Below are 18,497 nucleotides of genomic sequence, written 5' to 3' on the forward strand. Positions count from 1 at the left end.
ATCCTCAGACTTCTAGTTGCTAATGGAGAAAAAAAAATCCCTTTTTGAGATATGATTTAGCCTTTATGCTGCTTTCAAAAGGTGAAGTAGTTCAGGTGAGCCAAGATTCTACAAACGATGTCTTCCCCTGGATTTAAGAAGGGATGGGAGACAGACACCAGTGATGTGCTCTGGTTCTGGGAACTGAAATGCTGATACTTTAATCTTTTCCCATTGCAAGGATAAAATCTTCTGTTCTGATAGATAACTTGCTCAAGTCAAACCAGAGACTTGAAAGGGCAGAGTATACTTCATAGTCTCTCTAACAAGACATACTGACTTGCCATTTTTCAGCTAAAACGTAGGTGATTGTGCAGCTTTGCAAAAAATGTTTTTCCAGGACAAATAAATAAATACATAAAAAAGCCAAACTCCTGAGCATGCCAGCTTCTGAAACAATCTCTCTCCTCGGTATTGATGTGTGGCTTTACTTTTCTACCTTACTGCATCTACTAATTGTTTCTGTTACATTATTTGAGTTTGCAGGGAATTGTTACTGGTGAAAGATAGGTATTTACTCTGTTTCTGAAAAAGATGGGTCTACACAATCTCAGGTGCAGAGCTGTTCAGAGGGGCAGTAGATGAAAGTTGCATAACTAAATTAAGTGTGCTTACAACGTAGCTTCTGAAGGTACAACAGGTCAACAGATAAAGATCAGTTGTAAAGTCATGCTGATTTTCCCTCAGCAATATCGTAACAGTTTTAATGATCCAGAAGTGAAGTTAAGATGCTTGGAATTGATACGATTGCTCCTCATTAGAGCTAGTTCAGTGCAACGGGTGTGTTACCATCTTTGGAGGAAAAAAGAACACAAAACCCACTTAACAAACCCAAAAGAACTATCCAGGGACCAAATGTGCCATCCTTTTTTAAAGTCCTTGTGCACAATTTTATAGGTTTTCAGTCTGCAACTACCAGGGGATCTAATCTAGCTGCACTTTTTTTCAGGGTCATGAAGAAAGGCTAAGTAAGATTTAAGAAAACAATTGCAATAAAATCCACAGTAAGGGAAGGCCTGGCTCTGACAACTTTTAATATCAAGTATGTGCTATATAAAGGGATTGAGTACTTAATAAAGATTTAAACTACCTGGAATGTTAGGAAAATATCAAAGGTAATAATCTGAACTACCACTGCGTGTTAGGAATGCGTGTCAGTTAATGTGAGTRAAAATACAAATATCAATAATATAACCTATTTTCTTGCAAAAAGCTATTAAAGATTGCAGTTTTAATCAAGGGATATTTCACCCTTATAATGGGAGACTTTACTGTAATTAAAGGCTGATGTAGGTCATTAGAATTGTGTTACAAGTCAGATGACAGCCTCACAACTCTCTTAAGTCTACTTTCATTGATTTAATAGCAAAGCACTCTTGATTATCTGCTRCTGATTTAATAGCAAAGCATTCATATTTTTTCATGTAAAAGGGTAATTGTAAAGCATTTGTACAACTGCAGATTAACTGTGGATTTTCTGATGAGATGAATGGAGATAACATCCATGTAGAATTTTGCCTATCCTCTTCATGTATTGCCTGTGTGCGCATACTCATTTTGTCCACATTTTTCTGTTTCTTCAGCAGTCAGAGACTTGACTGAAGAAAATCATTACTAATGCAAGACCTTATATTGTTCTACTCCAACTTAAATTCCTGCTTCGCTATAAACCTGGCTAAGCCTTTTCTCAAAAGGATTCAACTCACAAATTGACTCCAATRTGTGATGAAAATAGAAAATATTTTAAACTTCAAATGGTTTAGAGATGAATGCACTGCTTGCGAATCAGTCCTAATGGTGGGTTGTCTAGGAAGTTTCTGTGTGTGTTTTTAGCCTATTGGCTTCTCTATCTGATGTGTTCAGCACTTCTTCAAGGAAGGCCTAAGTTGAGACATTCCTTTTCCTTTAGTTTATCACACACTTTTTTTTTTTTTTTATCTATGCTTTCATGCTTCTACTGGGTATTGTTTTCTTGTGGCAATAAAAATCATTAAATTCTAGCTGAGGAAGGGTGCATAAAATAGATGGTTACTTCGGTTCTTCCTGTCAAACCAGGCTTAACTCTAAGCAGTAATGCAGGAGTGCCTCCTCTGGGAATTCAGCAGTTCTGCAAGAAAGTCATCCCTAGGCATCATGTGATATTCTTCAGCTGAAATGAGGCTGCAGAAATTGAGCTAGTGGAAATTTAAATATTTGCCTTGATTGGTCCCAGATCCACAAATACTGCTGGCGTTTCTTTTCAATAACTGATCAAATTAGCATAATCCTTCCCAGCAACTTAGGTCTTTCAAATGTGCCATAGCAAGGTGAAAAACCAACAAAGCTTTTTCATATGGAGAAAATGAGATTAGAAAAAACATTAAAATCTTTCTTTTGTTAATTTTTGCTTGGGGAAAAAAAAACAACCTACCAACAACCCAAACAATTTAGCACTCTAGACACGTGTGATCTTATGATCAAYTGAAGGGCAGTATAACAGACCAAAAGCTGTGGCTTGGTTCTCTTTATGAATTTTTTTAAAGCCATGTAATTTATTGCAGTGTGCCTAGCACTTTTCTGTCGTCTCATCAGGTCCTTTCACCTGAGTCAGAGGGTATTGGAGCCAGTTTAGTGTAACAGTGCCATATGTTTGGAGCAGTGATAGTTTTTTGCTTGATAACCAGATGCAGACTGCAGGATGTGCACTACATTTACAGATCTCCCATGTGAATATTTAGGCCAGTTAGCGGCAGGAGGTTGTGGTCTGCAGTTGTAATGTCATCTRGCACAGGGAGTTAATAGGTTTCATCGTGCTGCCTTGACTCACAGAGCTCCATTTCATCACAGGGTCCCCACCTCACTTGCTCCAAGGCACCCTCCTTTTCTTTTTTTCTTTCTCTGAGAGAAGTGATAACCAGACATTGCAATTGACACCATAATTAGACATGTTATCTTCTCAAAACCTTTTTGTCTCAAGGATCACATTGCTGTTCCTGTGCCTGTGAAGGAGTCTCCCGTAATATTTAGGGTGTGTGATATGGAGGAGCTGCAGGCTTGTAACAAAGGGGAATTTTCTCTGCCACTGAATGTTACACCCTGTCCAATGGGCATTGTAAAATTGAACGTCAAAGCATAAATACTTCAGTGAGGGCAGTCCAGCTGTCAGGGTGTTCACCTGCTGGTAATACTGTGTTTAAGGGATCATGGTTCAAGATCCAGTGGCAACAGTCACCCTTGGAATTATTTCAACACCCTGGGTCTGATTTTACTGAATGACTAAAGTAGAGAAAAAAMCAAACAAACGTGAGATAACTGTGCATTGTTGACCAAGCTAAAGCAAGATTTACTAGCAGGTGGCAGCTGCTCAGAATCAGTGARGTCCATATTTGAGCAGTAAATTTTRCAATAATATCAAAAATTGAAGCACTTTGGTGGGAGGAGAATAATGGAGTAGGGAGGAGAATGAGGGAAGAGAAGGCAATAAAATAGGAGTGGTAAACTCTTCAGTTACAACTTCAGTGAGTGGCTGACAGCGAGATTTCAGATGAGAATAATGCGACCCAGACTGGTAATGAAAAAGGGTTTGGTAATGGAAAAGGGTTTGGTAATGGAAAAGAGTTTGGTAATGGAAAAGGGTTTGGATTTCCACTTCTTCCTGAAGCATTTTACACATTAGAAACCCTTGAGGACAAAATATGCTGAAGGACAAAATTCTCTGTTGGGTTAAAGAGGTTGACAGGAAAATGATATGGTTCATAGATTAAGCTGGCACTGTGACATTGGAAGCAATGTGTGAGCAGAAGTCTGCAGGAATTTGCATTTTGGCTGCAAAGGTTAGGTGGTGCAAAGATGATCTCAAGAACCTCCAGCAAACTGCTCTACAGGGCTGGGGAAATCTCAGACATGGGGAAGGAGTGCTTCCAAGRGGATATCTCTGAGACTGAAAACTTGTCCTTGTCTACTGGTGCTCACTGTGACACACAAACAGCGAACACTAGACTTGATGCGTTGTTTTAGAAATTATGGAGTGGAACAAAATATTCAGAGAGATTTTCAGTGGGTGTAAATTACCCTTAATTGCTTGGAGTGAGGGGGACTACTCCTTAAAGCAGAGGATCTTATTCATGATCTGAGTGTTTTCAACAAATCAAGATTGCCCCTTGGAGACAGTGTATAATAGTGTCTTTTTGACACTAGCAGATTGTTTTGGTGAAGTARAGTAGTAACATTTTTCAGATTAACAGTGTACACCAGAACGCTGCAGCTTAAATATAGTTTAATTTTTGTACAGCAGATGGGAGAAAATGTAAGGTTTGTGATGTATATTGAATAAATGGGTTATTATTTTTTTCAAATGCATATTCTTCAGTCTGAGGTTTTATACGTCAGCCAGCTATTTGAGAATATAAACATGAGGGTCTGGATATCAAGTGGATTTTTTTTATATTTAGTTTTCTGGGGTTTTTTGGTTGAGTTTTTTTTTGATTCTTACAGCTGTTCATTTGGACAGCATGTTACTGCTCAGCTAAGACGTGCTACGTGCACTGTCCAGATCACACAACACACTCTCCAAATTACACACCAGTTCTTTTACTTCATATTTTTCATAATTGTAATTGCTGGGACTACACATGAAGCAAATAGGGAATACAAGCTTAGATATGAAAGCTAGAGCTTAATGCTTTAAATACACTAGGCAGACAATTTTATTTTAAAGGCCTAAGTTCCTTTTTATATTGGCAAAGTGTGAATAAGGAGACATGATTGCATTTTGCCCTTGTTTGGGGAGAGGATTAGCATTTTGGAGATCAGAAACAAGATGTAAAGGTGCACTTTTGTCCTAGGGTAATTAATGATGTCAATTAAGAGTGCAAATATTTCTCCACTCTGAATCCTATTTGTGCACAGAAYGACAGCATTTTATAAAAGAGCATCTTTAAACAAAAAGTACAAAATGGTTGCAGATCAGTTTGGCCTTCACACTCAAGTCAGTAAACACAGATGACAGTGAAGACACTGGATTAAGAACACTGAATACCCTCTGTCACTGTCAGTGTTAGTTTTATCCACTGCTGCAAGTGCAGCCCTGAACACTGAAGTTATGCCTTAATGAGATAAAAAACACCAACTCTTACTTTTCAGTTTTATGAATGATGCGACATTGCTTATGTGGTCTTGTGGACTTGATGCTTATGGACTTCATAGAACAGGTGACATTGAAGTGCTAGTTATGCTTGGACAAAATTAATCCAAAAAATCCGTAAAAGTATGCGTGCATCTATCTATCTATCTATCTATCTATCTATCTATCTATCTATCTATCTATCTATCTATCTATCTATCTATCTATCTATCTATCCATCTATCCATCTATCTAAGAAAGATAATGAAATGCCATTAAATAAAGAGTTATTCCCAAAACAGAAATTATTTTTAAATGCCAGAGACTTCTGCTTTTCGAGGTTTCTCATATAAAAGGCAGTATGCTGGATGAACAGTAAATAAAAACCTAAAAAAGGCCTCTAAGATGAATAGGGAGACTTATCCTCAAGAAGAGGAAAAAGGGAGGGAAGAGTGTTTCAGAGCAGAGAGTGCTGCCACACAGCTGAATAAAAATAATTGGAATTTTGGAGTCTGTGTGGTGAAAGTATTTGAGAATGAGTAAACCACAACAACATTTTTTTTCCAGGAGGTGTGAGTATTCTGCTTTTCATCAGACTGTGCTGTCTAGCATATGGACTGTTTTTCAGTTGGTATTTTGGGTGCGTTTTTCAGTTCTGTGCTGTGGCGTGTGGCTAGGGACCATGGCACTCCATATGGTGGCTTTCATACTTTCCTGCAGGTGTAAAAGAAAGGATATAAGAGAACACTGCTCGAGATAAAGGTTAGAGCAATTCTAGGTTTGAAATGTCTGTTCAGAGCAAGAACAAGACATTTCAAACTGCTTAGTGAAAAGACTCTAACATATTGTAAATGTTTTACTGACATTTCTTAAGAAAATCCATTTTGTATTTTTATCTCCGTTAAATAACAATCTGCTGCCTCTTTGAAATAAACTGACAGTTTATCAATATCAGATGTCTTTAACATGATGTAACTCAGACACATAGAGGGGAAATCAAGGATGCATAAACAGCCTTTACTACAAACAACACTTACCGTAGTTGAACAGAGCAGTAGGAAGTGAGCATATCACAGAGAAAGCACAGCTACTTCCTTAACGCTCACTGGCAGCCCTCTCTGTAATTACTGTCATATGGTCATGATTTACCCAAAGGGCCAGATCAAAACTGAGCTATGACTAGTTGGGATTAATMATTTCAAACTAGGCTCTTCTAACAAGGATGACACCTGCTTGTTAATCCTGCTGTGAGAAGAATTTTGGTCCATGTCGGAGTGATGTCTTTTATAACTGTAGCATCGTGTTTTCAAAATTAGGGTCTTTAGGTAAGACTTGCCTGTTCTCTTCGTTTTGCCTGTGGGGAGACACTGGATTTTCCCATATGGAAGCTTTCAAATTGCTGCTGCTTAGCAAACACGCTCAGTGGGTTTGTGGTTTATCCCACCAGCCTCTGAGCAAAGCCTTTCTGGTGCAGGGCAGTACCACAGAAGGGATTACTATAAAAAGGCTTTAAATACAGTCTGTAATCAGAAGAGCTTTTTATTTGTTTCATGTTTCTGCCCTCTAGGTACCTTTGGCAGCACRATGCATAGGCGTTCTGCAGCTGAAAGAGCCTGACATACTGAAAACAGATAGTGGATATCACATTTCACTCAGTTTTAGTAGTAGTGGGTAGGAATATGATAATCAGTCCAGAGTGTTTAATGTGTATGTGATTTAACGTCTAGCCTTTTTAGATTAATTAAATGTGGAAAGGATGAAATCTTCTTTCTTCCWTGGCTTCCTAAGTAGCAGCAGTTCACTCTAAATTAATGCCCTGTTATCTATTTTAATTTCACCCTTATTTCCACTTCATGTTTGGCACTTCATATATGCTTCTTGTCTCCCTCATTGCTCACTCAGACARGGAGGATGTCTATTTAAGAGACAGCTTTGCTTACCTGGTGATTCCCTCAAAAGGCAAAGCTGTATTTGGTTCTGACAGACAGAATTTATACTTTTAAAAACATTTTACTGAGTTACATTTTCACTTGGGCAGAGAAGGCTCACAGCTGTAAAAAGCAGAAAAGAGTTTAACTATTGAAGTTTGTGTTTAAAAAAATAGTAAGTTTTATGAGTTATAAAATGATTAAATTTTGCAATAAAAACAGGCACACAAAAAGATAAAAATTGTTTGTGTTAGTGCTGAAAAATCATTTGTTATTAAATTAGGCTTTCATTGAAAACACAAAATCACATTGTCTTCTAATCTTTCTGGGCATATTTCTGTATAAATATATAAAGYAGTCTAACATGTTTCTTACGGTGCCTGACATTTGCTTTAGGAAAGTACTGAAATTGAGTGGGGAGACTCAGGGCTTTTTAGCAGGTCAGGTTCAGATCAGAACAAATCATAGCATCTGGTGTACTGTGACTAAGAATCAATCAAATTGCTCTGATTCATCTTCTGCTCCTTTATTTTGCTTTTGAGTTATATGGGAGAGAGTTCAGCTAGGATATGTCCCTGTCATTAATACAACTTGCTGCCTGTAGCTGGTTTGTAATTATATCATAGCAATGGTAACTAAAGCAGACCATAGCAGACAGAGGAGAAAAAATCAAACAAAAAMCCCTGTAAATAACTACACTTGCTCTGACTGTTTTAAATTGAAACAATTTTAACTTTTGTACTGGAAAAAATGATGTATTAAGAGATCAGTCAGGAGATAGCTTTATGACTACAAATGCAGGTGTATCAGCAGTAGCAATGCTATCCAAGGACTTTGCTATAAACTCTCAGACATTTATGTGAAGTCATTGGTGTTGATGAGGAGAAAAGTAATAAAATGTTTTGATGCATGATGTGAAAGCTGCAAAGAATTTACATTCTTAAAAAAAAAAAATAAAAATCTGACAACAGTTTTTGTCCTTTTCCTGTATAGGTACCGATTACACCATTTCCTTGGTGAAGGTTGTTCAGCAGTGGTGACATCTTCCAACTGACCACTCTGCAAATTGTTATCTCTGGACTTCCAGCTGACACCCTGCCGGAGGCTAGAGCTTCTGAGAGCTACTGAGACAACTGGAATTGTGCCCTCTTTGGTCAAGGTTTTTTCTTTTGCCAAGGAAAAAAAAAAAAAAATGAAGTTGGGCAAAGTGGAGTTCTGCCATTTTCTTCAGATTCTAGCTCTTCTCCTGTGTCTTTCTGGGATGAATCAAGCAGAGCTCACAAGGTCCAGGTCAAAGCCCTATTTTCAATCAGGGAGGACGAGAACCAAACGCAGCTGGGTGTGGAATCAATTCTTTGTGCTGGAAGAATACATGGGTACAGACCCACTCTATGTAGGAAAGGTAGGGGATTTAAATAAATTTTGGAGGGTGCAGACGCTTGCTTTTTGATGTGTTTATATGGTGCAGCCTGGTTGACTTAAGTGGACAAAGTTTCCTAGTTTGAAAAAGAGAAAAACTTTAATACTTCAGAACAGCAACACATTGCATTCTTGTAAGAATACAAGATTCCTGTTACAATTTTCTTTAAGAGCTCTACATATTAGCACTGCTTGTTTAACAGAGTGCAGTAATGAAAGTGTTTTGCCACCACTGATGGAAAGAAAATATTTATTACTATAATATATTTTAAAATAGAGGAAAATAATGATGAATTTTCTTTTTTACGAATTATCAGCTAGTCCCAGGGAAAAAAAAATAAAAAAGTTCTATATTATGTTGTTTGCTCCCTAAAACTCAGCAGTACTTAGGGCAAGAGAGAAAGAATCAGGCGTCTGTGGGTGTGACAAGTGAAAAGGAGGGCACGTCTGTGTCACTGCTGCTCTTTGACATTGCCTGGCTGGCAGATTGGCACCTTGGGGGCCTCGCTGTCCTCCCTGCACAGCACAGCACAGCCTTGTGGCTTTACCTCGCCTGTGACGGGCACGGCTCCAGTACAGAGCCAGCCCTTTTACACCAGGGCATCCCAAATGGTTCGTTCTGAGCGCCGCYGCTGCACATGGAGCGCACGGAGCGCAGCTGTGGATCCAGGATTTAGCTCATTTACTGCCTTGTGCTAGTGGGTAATGTGCTGCCTTCAGCAATTATGAAGGGAAAAAAACGCTCACAAAACAAAACCCCCTCTTGTGTTTCTCTGTAACATTTATGTGTAATCATCTTAGTGAAAGGAAAACCCATTTTCTCGGTAATATCAGAATCAATAAATAGAGTTTCTCATTAAAATACAGCAAATGCATAGAAAACAAGGGAGTGACAGCTTTTGGCACAACAACATGCTTACAGAAAAAGAAATGAAGTAATCTGAAATCCACTGCTTCAAATATACCAGTGCAATGAATTTCAGCTTACTTAATTCATCCTACTGAGACAAAACCTTGATGTTTGTGTTAATACAGTTAAGCACTTAGAATTTAATCATGCCAGCTAAATAACCAAGTTAAATAAGGAACTGCTTTCATGATTGCTGCTATGGTGGTGTTTAGGTKCTCTTCTGTGTTGGAGCTGGTACTTTGCATAATTGAGCCCTTAAGAAAGGGTGTGCTAGAGTCAGAAATGTCATCTTGTATTACAGTGGTCTTGAAAGTTTTGGTAAAGTTTTAGGTAATGTAACAGAATCYATTCTCATGCCACACAGCTACTGGTTGTCTGTAAGACTGTGTCTTTTTAGGCAAATTTGTTCCCAGGTTGGAGTTTCTCTTGTGCCTCTGGAAATGGCCTATTTGGCATTCTTTCCCACTGATAAAAAAAGAAGTGTGGCTTGCAAATTTGAATTTCTCTCCTGGAAARGAAGCCTCTTGAAATACTCGAGTGAAGACTAGTTTTGATCTGTAGTAATTCTCATATTCAGTCGACTGCTATACTATGGCCAAAAATGCTGTGGTAGCGCTATAGTACATGGTATTTGCATGTATGTGGTTATTTTTAGCTTCACAGTCTGCTCTTTCCTGTCTTTTACAAGAGTCCTAGCATTCACAAGCAGATAACTTACAAAATGCAACCTTTTTTTATTTTCTGAAACAGTCTGTGCCCAGCCTGCCTTTGTATCAGCTGTATGAATTGTTGGCTCAGGAATTTGTACCAGCAATCCATTTTGTAGGAAAAGCAGATAAAAATTTTCACTCWCAAAAGGGAGCCCATCCTCCTGGAAACAGAGCCCTTGCTGAGCATCTTGTAAGATAAGACGTGCCCAGTTCCTAACCTTCTCACTGGAGAGGCTTTTCACTGTGTGGCTCCTAAGGCGCAATCATGACCGAAGCTGCATTCCCACGCAGGGGAGCAAAAAGGTGAAGAAGTGATTTTCATTCTGTGTCTTAACATATTATGTGTAGCACCACTCTGAAGTGAGCAGCAGTCACCCTCCTCCCCCTCTTCTTCCCTCAGAAACATTGCTGTTCTTGTTTCAAATCCTTTGCTGGCAGGTAGAGACAGAGACGACTGAGATTTGGATAGGAAGGCTGGATTTTTTCCCTCTTTTTTCTTTTTTTTTTTTTTTTTTTTTTTTTTTTTTTGGTTAGGAAGGTACAGCAAGCAAAAAGCTGGCATAGCTCACTTTTCTCATCAAATGAAGTGGAAGCAGCAACCAGACTCTGCAGAGTGCTTTGCTTCTGGGAGGCCGGTCRTGCTCTGCCTTACACTCAGGATGCCAATCTAACTGCACATCCAGGAGGGAGGGACCTTCCTCCAGCTTTTAAGGGCTGRGAGTTAAAAAGGCTTCAGAAACACTCAAGCAAATGGAGCTGCAATGGGGAATASTGTCTCCCCGYCACTGTTCAATTTTACAAAGCCCTAGGCAATTCTGGTTGCAAGGCAGCATTTGGGGGATGTTAGGGTTACATGGCAAATCATTCAAGAGTCATGAAATACCARTGTTCATTCCATGTTCAGCACTGACTCAATCCTCCTGGGTGTCTGCATTGTGACACTTCAATTATATGATCATGCAGGGTAAAATCCTATTCCTTGTAAATAATGTAGCAGGACTCCTATTCACCTCAGTAAAACAAGACTTTCCCTTAATTTTTCCGTTTTTTCATGTTTGTTTAACAAGGTTTCAGATCTACACCTGACGTATACTACAGCCTTCCTCCTGGACATCCTTTCTTTTTTTTTTTCCCCTAAATGCATATTCACTTTTTTTTCTTTTGGTAGCAAACCCTGTTTCCCATGTGACTCTAGAGAAACCTCGTTTCATTAGTTTTAGTCTAATAGGGGTCAGAGGTGACAGAAGTTTTGTGCTTTTTTTTATTCTCTCCTTTTTTTAAATGTAGGTCTTTCCTCTCTATGGTATGAATTTTAATCATCTTGGATGGAATTCTGAGCACCTCTTGGGAGGTGCTTAACATGTAATCAGATTGTGGACTGAACCATATACAATTGCTTTCTGTCGGTCAGCGCAGCATATGTTATGTTCACTTGAAGGGCTGAAGCATTTAACTGTTTAACCCATTAAACTGTTTGGATAGGCACTTCTCTTCCAGACATGCCATGCAGGAGATGAGGCAGTTAACGTGATGCTAATTGAGCTAGAAGCATTGTTGGCTTCTGTTTTCTGGAAAATGTTTACTATTGCTCGGTTATATGTTTTTTGTGAAATGCCTTACTCTGTATTTTCCATATAAATGATGTTAATGGGATCTATTAGGGCACAAAAAAATAATAGTATAGAGCAATTTTAAATAATTCAAAACATAAACACCTAAAATTAGGAAAAATTGTATGCTATTATGTTGAATATTTGAAAAGCTGTATATGGTCCTGTAATTGAAGTTTCCATGGGTACACGTAGGCAAAAAGGAGAGCAGTTAAAGCAGAAAGTGTTGATGATAGTTGTTTTGTTTTCTTACATAACAGACATACAACAGGCATTTTATTACATATCAAACATCCAGGGTTTGAGGTTTTTTTGGTGTGGTGGTTTGGGGTTTTTAAAAATTATTATTTCTTCTAATGTCTTCTACTGCAAGAGTGTCAGTGTTGTGAAAAGCATTACAATGACACAAAATCTCTGCCAGTTATACTTTCATTTTTCTTATGAAAAAGTTAAAATAAAACCAAAAAAGCCAAAACAACCAAACAAAAGAAGGCACAAATAAATGTGAAGAATTGAAAGAAGTTTGTGAACTCCATGTAATGCTGATTGATGGACAGCTTCACTGTTTTCTTTTGGATCTAAACCAACTTTCCTTTTCCAATGGCTCTAAATTTAGGTATAGTTACAGGGCAGTTTCAAGCTTTTTGCTGAGTTGAACTCTCCTTTTCCCTTGAGATCTCACTAACATGTGAAGGACTGAAAATAAAAGACAGAGATTTTGCCTGAGCACAAACCCCAAAAGCTCATATGTAACTTTGAGAGGCTCACTGGTAATTCACAGAAATAACACCTGGAACTCATAAGATGCCCTGAATGTTGTTTTTATTTATAATATATGAGAAAGTAAAGCACAAATCCTAACCTGCATTTTCTAGATTGTAAAATCAAGAAAAAAGGTTAAATGAGTGAACTGAGAGCATATAGTTTCCTAGAGCTCACAGTCATTGCCTTCCAGTTCAATTTTACCTGCCTCTTTGCTTTTCTTCTGAGTGCTTTAAGGTAAATAAACTTGTTGGATTCAATTTTCAAACATGGACAAAAGTGCATAAAAGCTAATATTTGCATTATTATTTCCTGGAGTAGTACAGAATGAGGAAAACATGAAAAAAAATGCAGTGAACTTAAACTTTTCTTATAAAATTAGGTCATTTTAGAGAGGAATTGCAGGTTTTACAAGTTTTAAGAGAACTTACAGGCAGGGTGGGGAAAAGTTTTTTAAAGCAGCAAAATAACAAGAAGTGTATGTTATTATTAGCACAGAGAGTGGGTAGTATTTTTTTTTCTTTTTTTCAGTCTCCTCATTTTGGAGGGAAGGAGGCTGGATAGGGGAATTGCTGGGGTTTTCAGTTAATGTTTTTGTTTTTCAGAGGTGTTACTGAATGTGTCAAAGAGGTGACAGAATTATTCACATGCTATATTTATCTGTGGTGTGACCTTGTGTCAAGCCATAGAGATGCAGTCAGCAGCAGGGCTCTMTTCGTGGAATCACAGCCTGACAATTTCAGATGTGGCTGATGAATTTCGACTGAGTTGGATAATGAGTGTCTTTGCTAAAATACTTTAGGGCAGTGARCACTGTGGAAGTGCTGGTCACTCAGTCAAACTCAGACTGAACTGTGGGAATATTACTGACATCTTGGGAAATGGAGAGGACATGGGGTGTTGTTATAAAGGCTAAATATAGGTAAAGAGGACTGGGCCACCTTACTGGCACATAGTRAGGAAGGAGTTGAGTCAGATGCAATTCCCTGAAGGGATCTGACCCTTCTGCCACTTCTAGAGGCACCCACAAGGACTAGGGCTCTCTGCTCAGCTTTATTCTGTTTTTTGGGTTTTTTTTTTTCTTTCAAGCATCCTGTGAGCATCCTGCTGGAAGGTTCATGTCTGCTCTGGAAGCAAGCTGTTGGCTGAGAGTACTCACAGCTCTGCAGTTTTTTTCTTTTTTTCCTTTTKCCACTCCAAGTAGTTTTAGGGGAAAAAAAATCAAACAAACCAAACTCAGAGCAACTATTTTTCATCTGTCTTTGTGGCTTCTATGTGGAAAACAAAGACAGCATAATAATTCAGAAAGAAACTTCTCCTTTGTTACATTTTTTCTCCTTTTCTATTTGTGTTCTTTACTTTTATCATAATCTTTGAGGCACTGTTGTTTTATATACTCCCAAAAGACCATTTATGAAAGGGAAAAAGCACATCTATATTTCTGATATTTATCCGTCTCAGGAACTCTTTGCTTTTCTGTGCTATGAAAATTGATAATAGTTGACCTTTTAAGTAAAATGGGGCATGCCATTTCTGTCAAATATTTTCCTGCCACAAGTGCTGCAAATGAAACAAGTGAACAGACAAAATAGTTAAGTCCTGCTTATTTGTTTTATAGATTAAATAGGTCTTGGGGAAGTGATGCTTCAATTGTACTGCAGAGGTATGGCTTTACCATCTCAACTTGTTCTATCCAATCCCAGTGTCACACATCTTCCTTCACTGGATGGTCACAGTGGGCTTTGTGTTATTCCATGCTATACTTTATGTGGATTACCCCAAATGACTGAGAGCTGACTGAAAATCCAAATATTTCCTTCTTAGCATGCAGGGCTAAAGTGTCTCTGGGGAGAATGGTGAGATTAAGGCACACAGGAAGAATTATCCGAAAGGATAACCTAAAATCTACTGCATTTTCCTGGTTGATTTCATCAGCCTGCACAGCTACAGTGCAATTTCCTCTTTCCCTCTTTACAGGAAGTCCTCTGCTCACATAGCTGAATGGATACAGGAGGAGGTTTTATACCAGAGATTTAAAGTGATGACAATTTCACATGCCCAGGCACTAAAAGACAATTTGTGTGTAATTTCATTATTACAAGTGATAATAGAGTTGAGAGACTTACGGTTGGATACTGAAGTAGAGCATGTAGCTATTTGATCTCTTAGTATAATATAGAACATTGATCCTTAACATGTGCCATTACAGAAGAGGAAGGTTAGTGATGACAACATCGGTAAATTAAGCAGCCCTCACGGCAGTTTTTCATTCAATGGCACAGCCGTGCTATTTATGTAATCCTGTTATACCACTTCTGTATTTCAGCTGACTGAGAGGCTCTACCTGCAGTGCTCTGTGCTGAGTGTCTTTTGGGCATTACTTAAAACTATATTTTATGAGTCTCTGACAAAATAGAAAAGCAAGACTAAAAGCTAATTTTGCAATTATATGTAGATGAGAGGCTCCTGTATGCTTGGCTGGTTAACAGAAAATGCCTTATTTTCAGGAGAGCATGAGATTTACMGTTCTGATGTCAGTCAAGCTGATGCTGCTTCAGCTGACATTTTTAGTGTTCTGACATTCCTTCTCCTTTTCATCTTCTGAGGTTTGCCTTGGTCCCTTAGTTCTTGCTGTTGGCTGTTATTTGACATCCAGTTTTACTTCCATCCCCTAGACTCACAGTAATGTGTTAACAACATTGGAATTACAGCACTGTGAAATTATGGCTATCAGGAGCTTTGAGTATTTGCATTATTCTACGGCCAAGGAAGCTCATTCATGAATTATTTTGCTAGGTAAAATGCAAGCAAATGCAACCCCTGCTCTGATGCTGTGGTCTTATTAGGCAAGAAACAACAGCAGACTAAGAAGCAAAGACAAAATTCAGAGAAACACAGCGTTAGTCAACATCTGAAAATAACTTGAGAACAGTGGGTCATTAGTGTTGCTCSCTATGAAGAGAGAATATTACTTTTTCTGAAATGAGAATTATGTAACATTTTAAAACATTATGAAAATATAATAGAGGTTCTTCCCTGACTTTACTTACCATCTTTATAGATGACAAGCTGGTTGAAACTCTGAAATGCAGACCTATTTAATATCTATGATAGTACCAGACTACATCTCCTTTCAGACCAGTTAAGATAAAAGATGTTTTCCAGTTCCTTTCAAAGTATCAGACTGCGTATGTTTTAAAGTTTTACATCTTGTAGCCTGCTGTCACACTACGTTTTTCATGTTGCACATCTTCTGTTAGCCATAAATGTCTGTCTCATTGGGTATTCATTTCATGTATTAAGTATTTTCCATGTGTCACAGTCTAAAAGTGCTGTCAGGACGGTTGCTGCCTTGTCATAATTCTTTTTGCTGAATTTCTTCTTTGCTCCACATTTGTTTTTAAATATTATACTACATTTCTTAAATTCCTCTTCCTTTTCTCTTTCAGTAATCATTTAATAAAATAGCACCTGGGCACATACATGCTAACTTTAACCAGTTAAAGGGAGGACCTTGGACAACATATTAAAGATCTGGGAAAAAAAAAATCCGGGAATGGTTCCTTTGTGTGCAATAAGCTGGCTTTTACATAAATATACTGGCAATAAGCACTGGAAAATCTCTTCAGTATAATCTTTTTCTCTCAGCATTATGCATTTCCTTGGGAGAGATAGCTGAGCTAAGTGCTAATGGTGGAACTGCTGAGAGAAGAAAGATGTTAATTCACTAGGTTCTTTTAGAATAACTATTAGCTTCCTTACTCTACCAACAYCTTCTCTGTCACTTTTGCACTGGAAGAGACACTTACTGTCATGCAAATTAGAGACAAGTAGCTCTTAGAAAAGGCWGTGGAGTGTGTGCTCTAAGAGAACTCTGATTCTGCCCCAGCTGTCCAAACCATGGTCAAGGTATGAGTATCAGTCTGTACCAAGAGCAGAAGTTTGAGGATGTCATAATGCTTAATCTCTCATAACATCAGGGTTATAAGAAGGAGGATTAACCATTTAAAAATAGGGAGGGGGGTTGTTTACTTGACATGAATAAAGGTTGTGACCACCTAACTATATGTCACTTGAATTCAATGAATGGGAGCCCTCTTAACCTTCCCAGGCAAATGTAAACTCAGCCAATAAAGAAGCTCATTGTGAAAAGACACTGATCACCAAAATCAATAAATAGCTTCATAAAATTGAAGAAYATATTTAGGATTGTTTTTTGGAGATATTCTTGAAAAAAAAAAACCCAAAAACCTACTACCATTAATAGTTCTGTCAATGTACAAATATTTGCTGATGCTACAACCCAGTGTTGTTGCAAAATTAACATTTTTATTTATGTAGGTGTAAGGCACATAGTATGGWAATAGCACTCTACAAGTCATAAACATAGCAAAGAATAAATGTTATTTTTTTTCTTTCAGATAAATAGAAATACCAAGACAAATATAGCTCTTTTGCATAGAGCAGTTCATGTGCAATTACTCATGTACCAGAAAACACAAAATGTGCCTTATTGACTTAGTCTCAAGCTTTTTCAGAATTCTCCCTGGGGAGAATTAATTCTAAATATTCAAGAAAAAGGCACAAAGTTCCTAAATATGCTTTGATTATTAAGTAATGCTGTTCATGGATGAACCGAAGATTTAGTCCAGAATCTTCAGATCAGTTTTATTGACCCTAGGAGACCATTTGAGAATATTAATGTTGCAATCTAATTATCTGGTCATTTCAAAATTGAATTATTTATTGATATTATAGKTTAGTAAAAGAGGTATACTGTGGACTGACTTGCAACAGATACCAACATATTCCAGGTTTTAACAGTGAAGAAATAGTGCGTTCCTTTCATTTAGTGTTCTAATATTCCTAAAGCATTGAAGGTTTGCATTGTGGCATTTCATGGGGGTGAAATGTTGTATGCTAAGGACAACTAAGGACAGTCTGACATAATGTTCTGCCTACATCACAGGAGATTCTTAGGCCCTCTCTGCGTAGAAAGAAAGAAATTTMATGTCATTTTCCAGGTGACATAAGGAGATTTTGCTGCATGAATTCCATAAAATGTTCCCAGAGTCATACTGTCTCATTTGGTTTTTCTGTTTCTGTAAATCGTGAGAAACTACCTTAAGGATTGCAGAGACATGTCATTCTGTTGCTGTGGAGTATGTGTGAGAAGAATTGAACCCAAAAAGTTATTTTTCATTTGAAAYGCTTCCAAAATATGAAAAATCTGGTACTTGGATGGTACGTGTGTAGGGATGATAAGCTGCTTAGACACTTCAAACTGAGGTAACAAATTGTAATCCTGCTGACTAGGCGATCAGGCAATTCATTTGCCTTACAAGGTAGGCAGGTGCTGTATTAGGCAAAGTTTAGCTTGTTAYCCTGTAACAATGAAAAGTTTTCAGACACAGCTGGCAAAAGCAGATGGTCATTTCTTAAGTTTCCATAATCATGRTATAAACGTAATGCAATAAATTAGCAAAATACTTAACTTGTCTTCCTTACACAATTTATACATATTATATGGGCAGAGTAGTCATTTGGAAAAGTGCTTGGCATATTTTTATGTTTCTTTTTTAACTTGCAGGGCTGTAATGCTACGTAGTCTGTATATTAAGAACTGTTTAAATAATTCCACTTGCTCCTGCATGTTCGTAATCTTCATGCATATGTAGACTGTTATCCTCCCCAACCATCTTTCACCCTTTACCACTTTACTGTTGTTTAGCCAAGCAACATTTTTAAAAGGTTTTTCTTTGGTGTCAGCGYTGTACTCTTGTGTTCATCCATACTGCTCTTTCATTCATGCCTCCTTTTGTGAATCTTCTTGACAGTGGAAAGCCATGAACAAAAGCACTCTATTATACCTTCATCTAAACAGGAAATAAGTCAAGTGAAACTGTTACTTCCTTTCTCATTGTAAGATTCAAATTGCACTATTCAGGTTTGCTTCTTTCTTTGCAAGTCCATGTCCACTACCTCGTTGAGTATGTCAAAGCTTTATTGCTTTTCTGG

At 37.8% G+C, this 18,497-nt stretch overlaps 1 protein-coding gene across 1 annotated transcript in view; it reads left to right on the top strand.

Annotated features, from left to right (window-relative positions):
- The first annotated feature begins 8,080 nt into the window (after window positions 1-8,080).
- The window catches only part of CDH7 (cadherin 7), a 71,436-nt gene continuing 61,019 nt past the window's right edge, over window positions 8,081-18,497 (top strand). Inside the window, exon 1 of the mRNA XM_057374313.1 lies at window positions 8,081-8,470. Coding sequence (XP_057230296.1) covers window positions 8,261-8,470 — 210 coding nt within the window. The 5' untranslated portion in view covers window positions 8,081-8,260. The remainder of the gene's footprint in view (window positions 8,471-18,497) is intronic.

The sequence above is a fragment of the Malurus melanocephalus genome, unplaced genomic scaffold (genome assembly GCF_030028575.1).
Source record: "Malurus melanocephalus ecotype Western Australia unplaced genomic scaffold, MMel_1.1 scaffold_223, whole genome shotgun sequence".
In the NCBI taxonomy this organism is placed as follows: Eukaryota; Metazoa; Chordata; class Aves; order Passeriformes; family Maluridae; genus Malurus; species Malurus melanocephalus.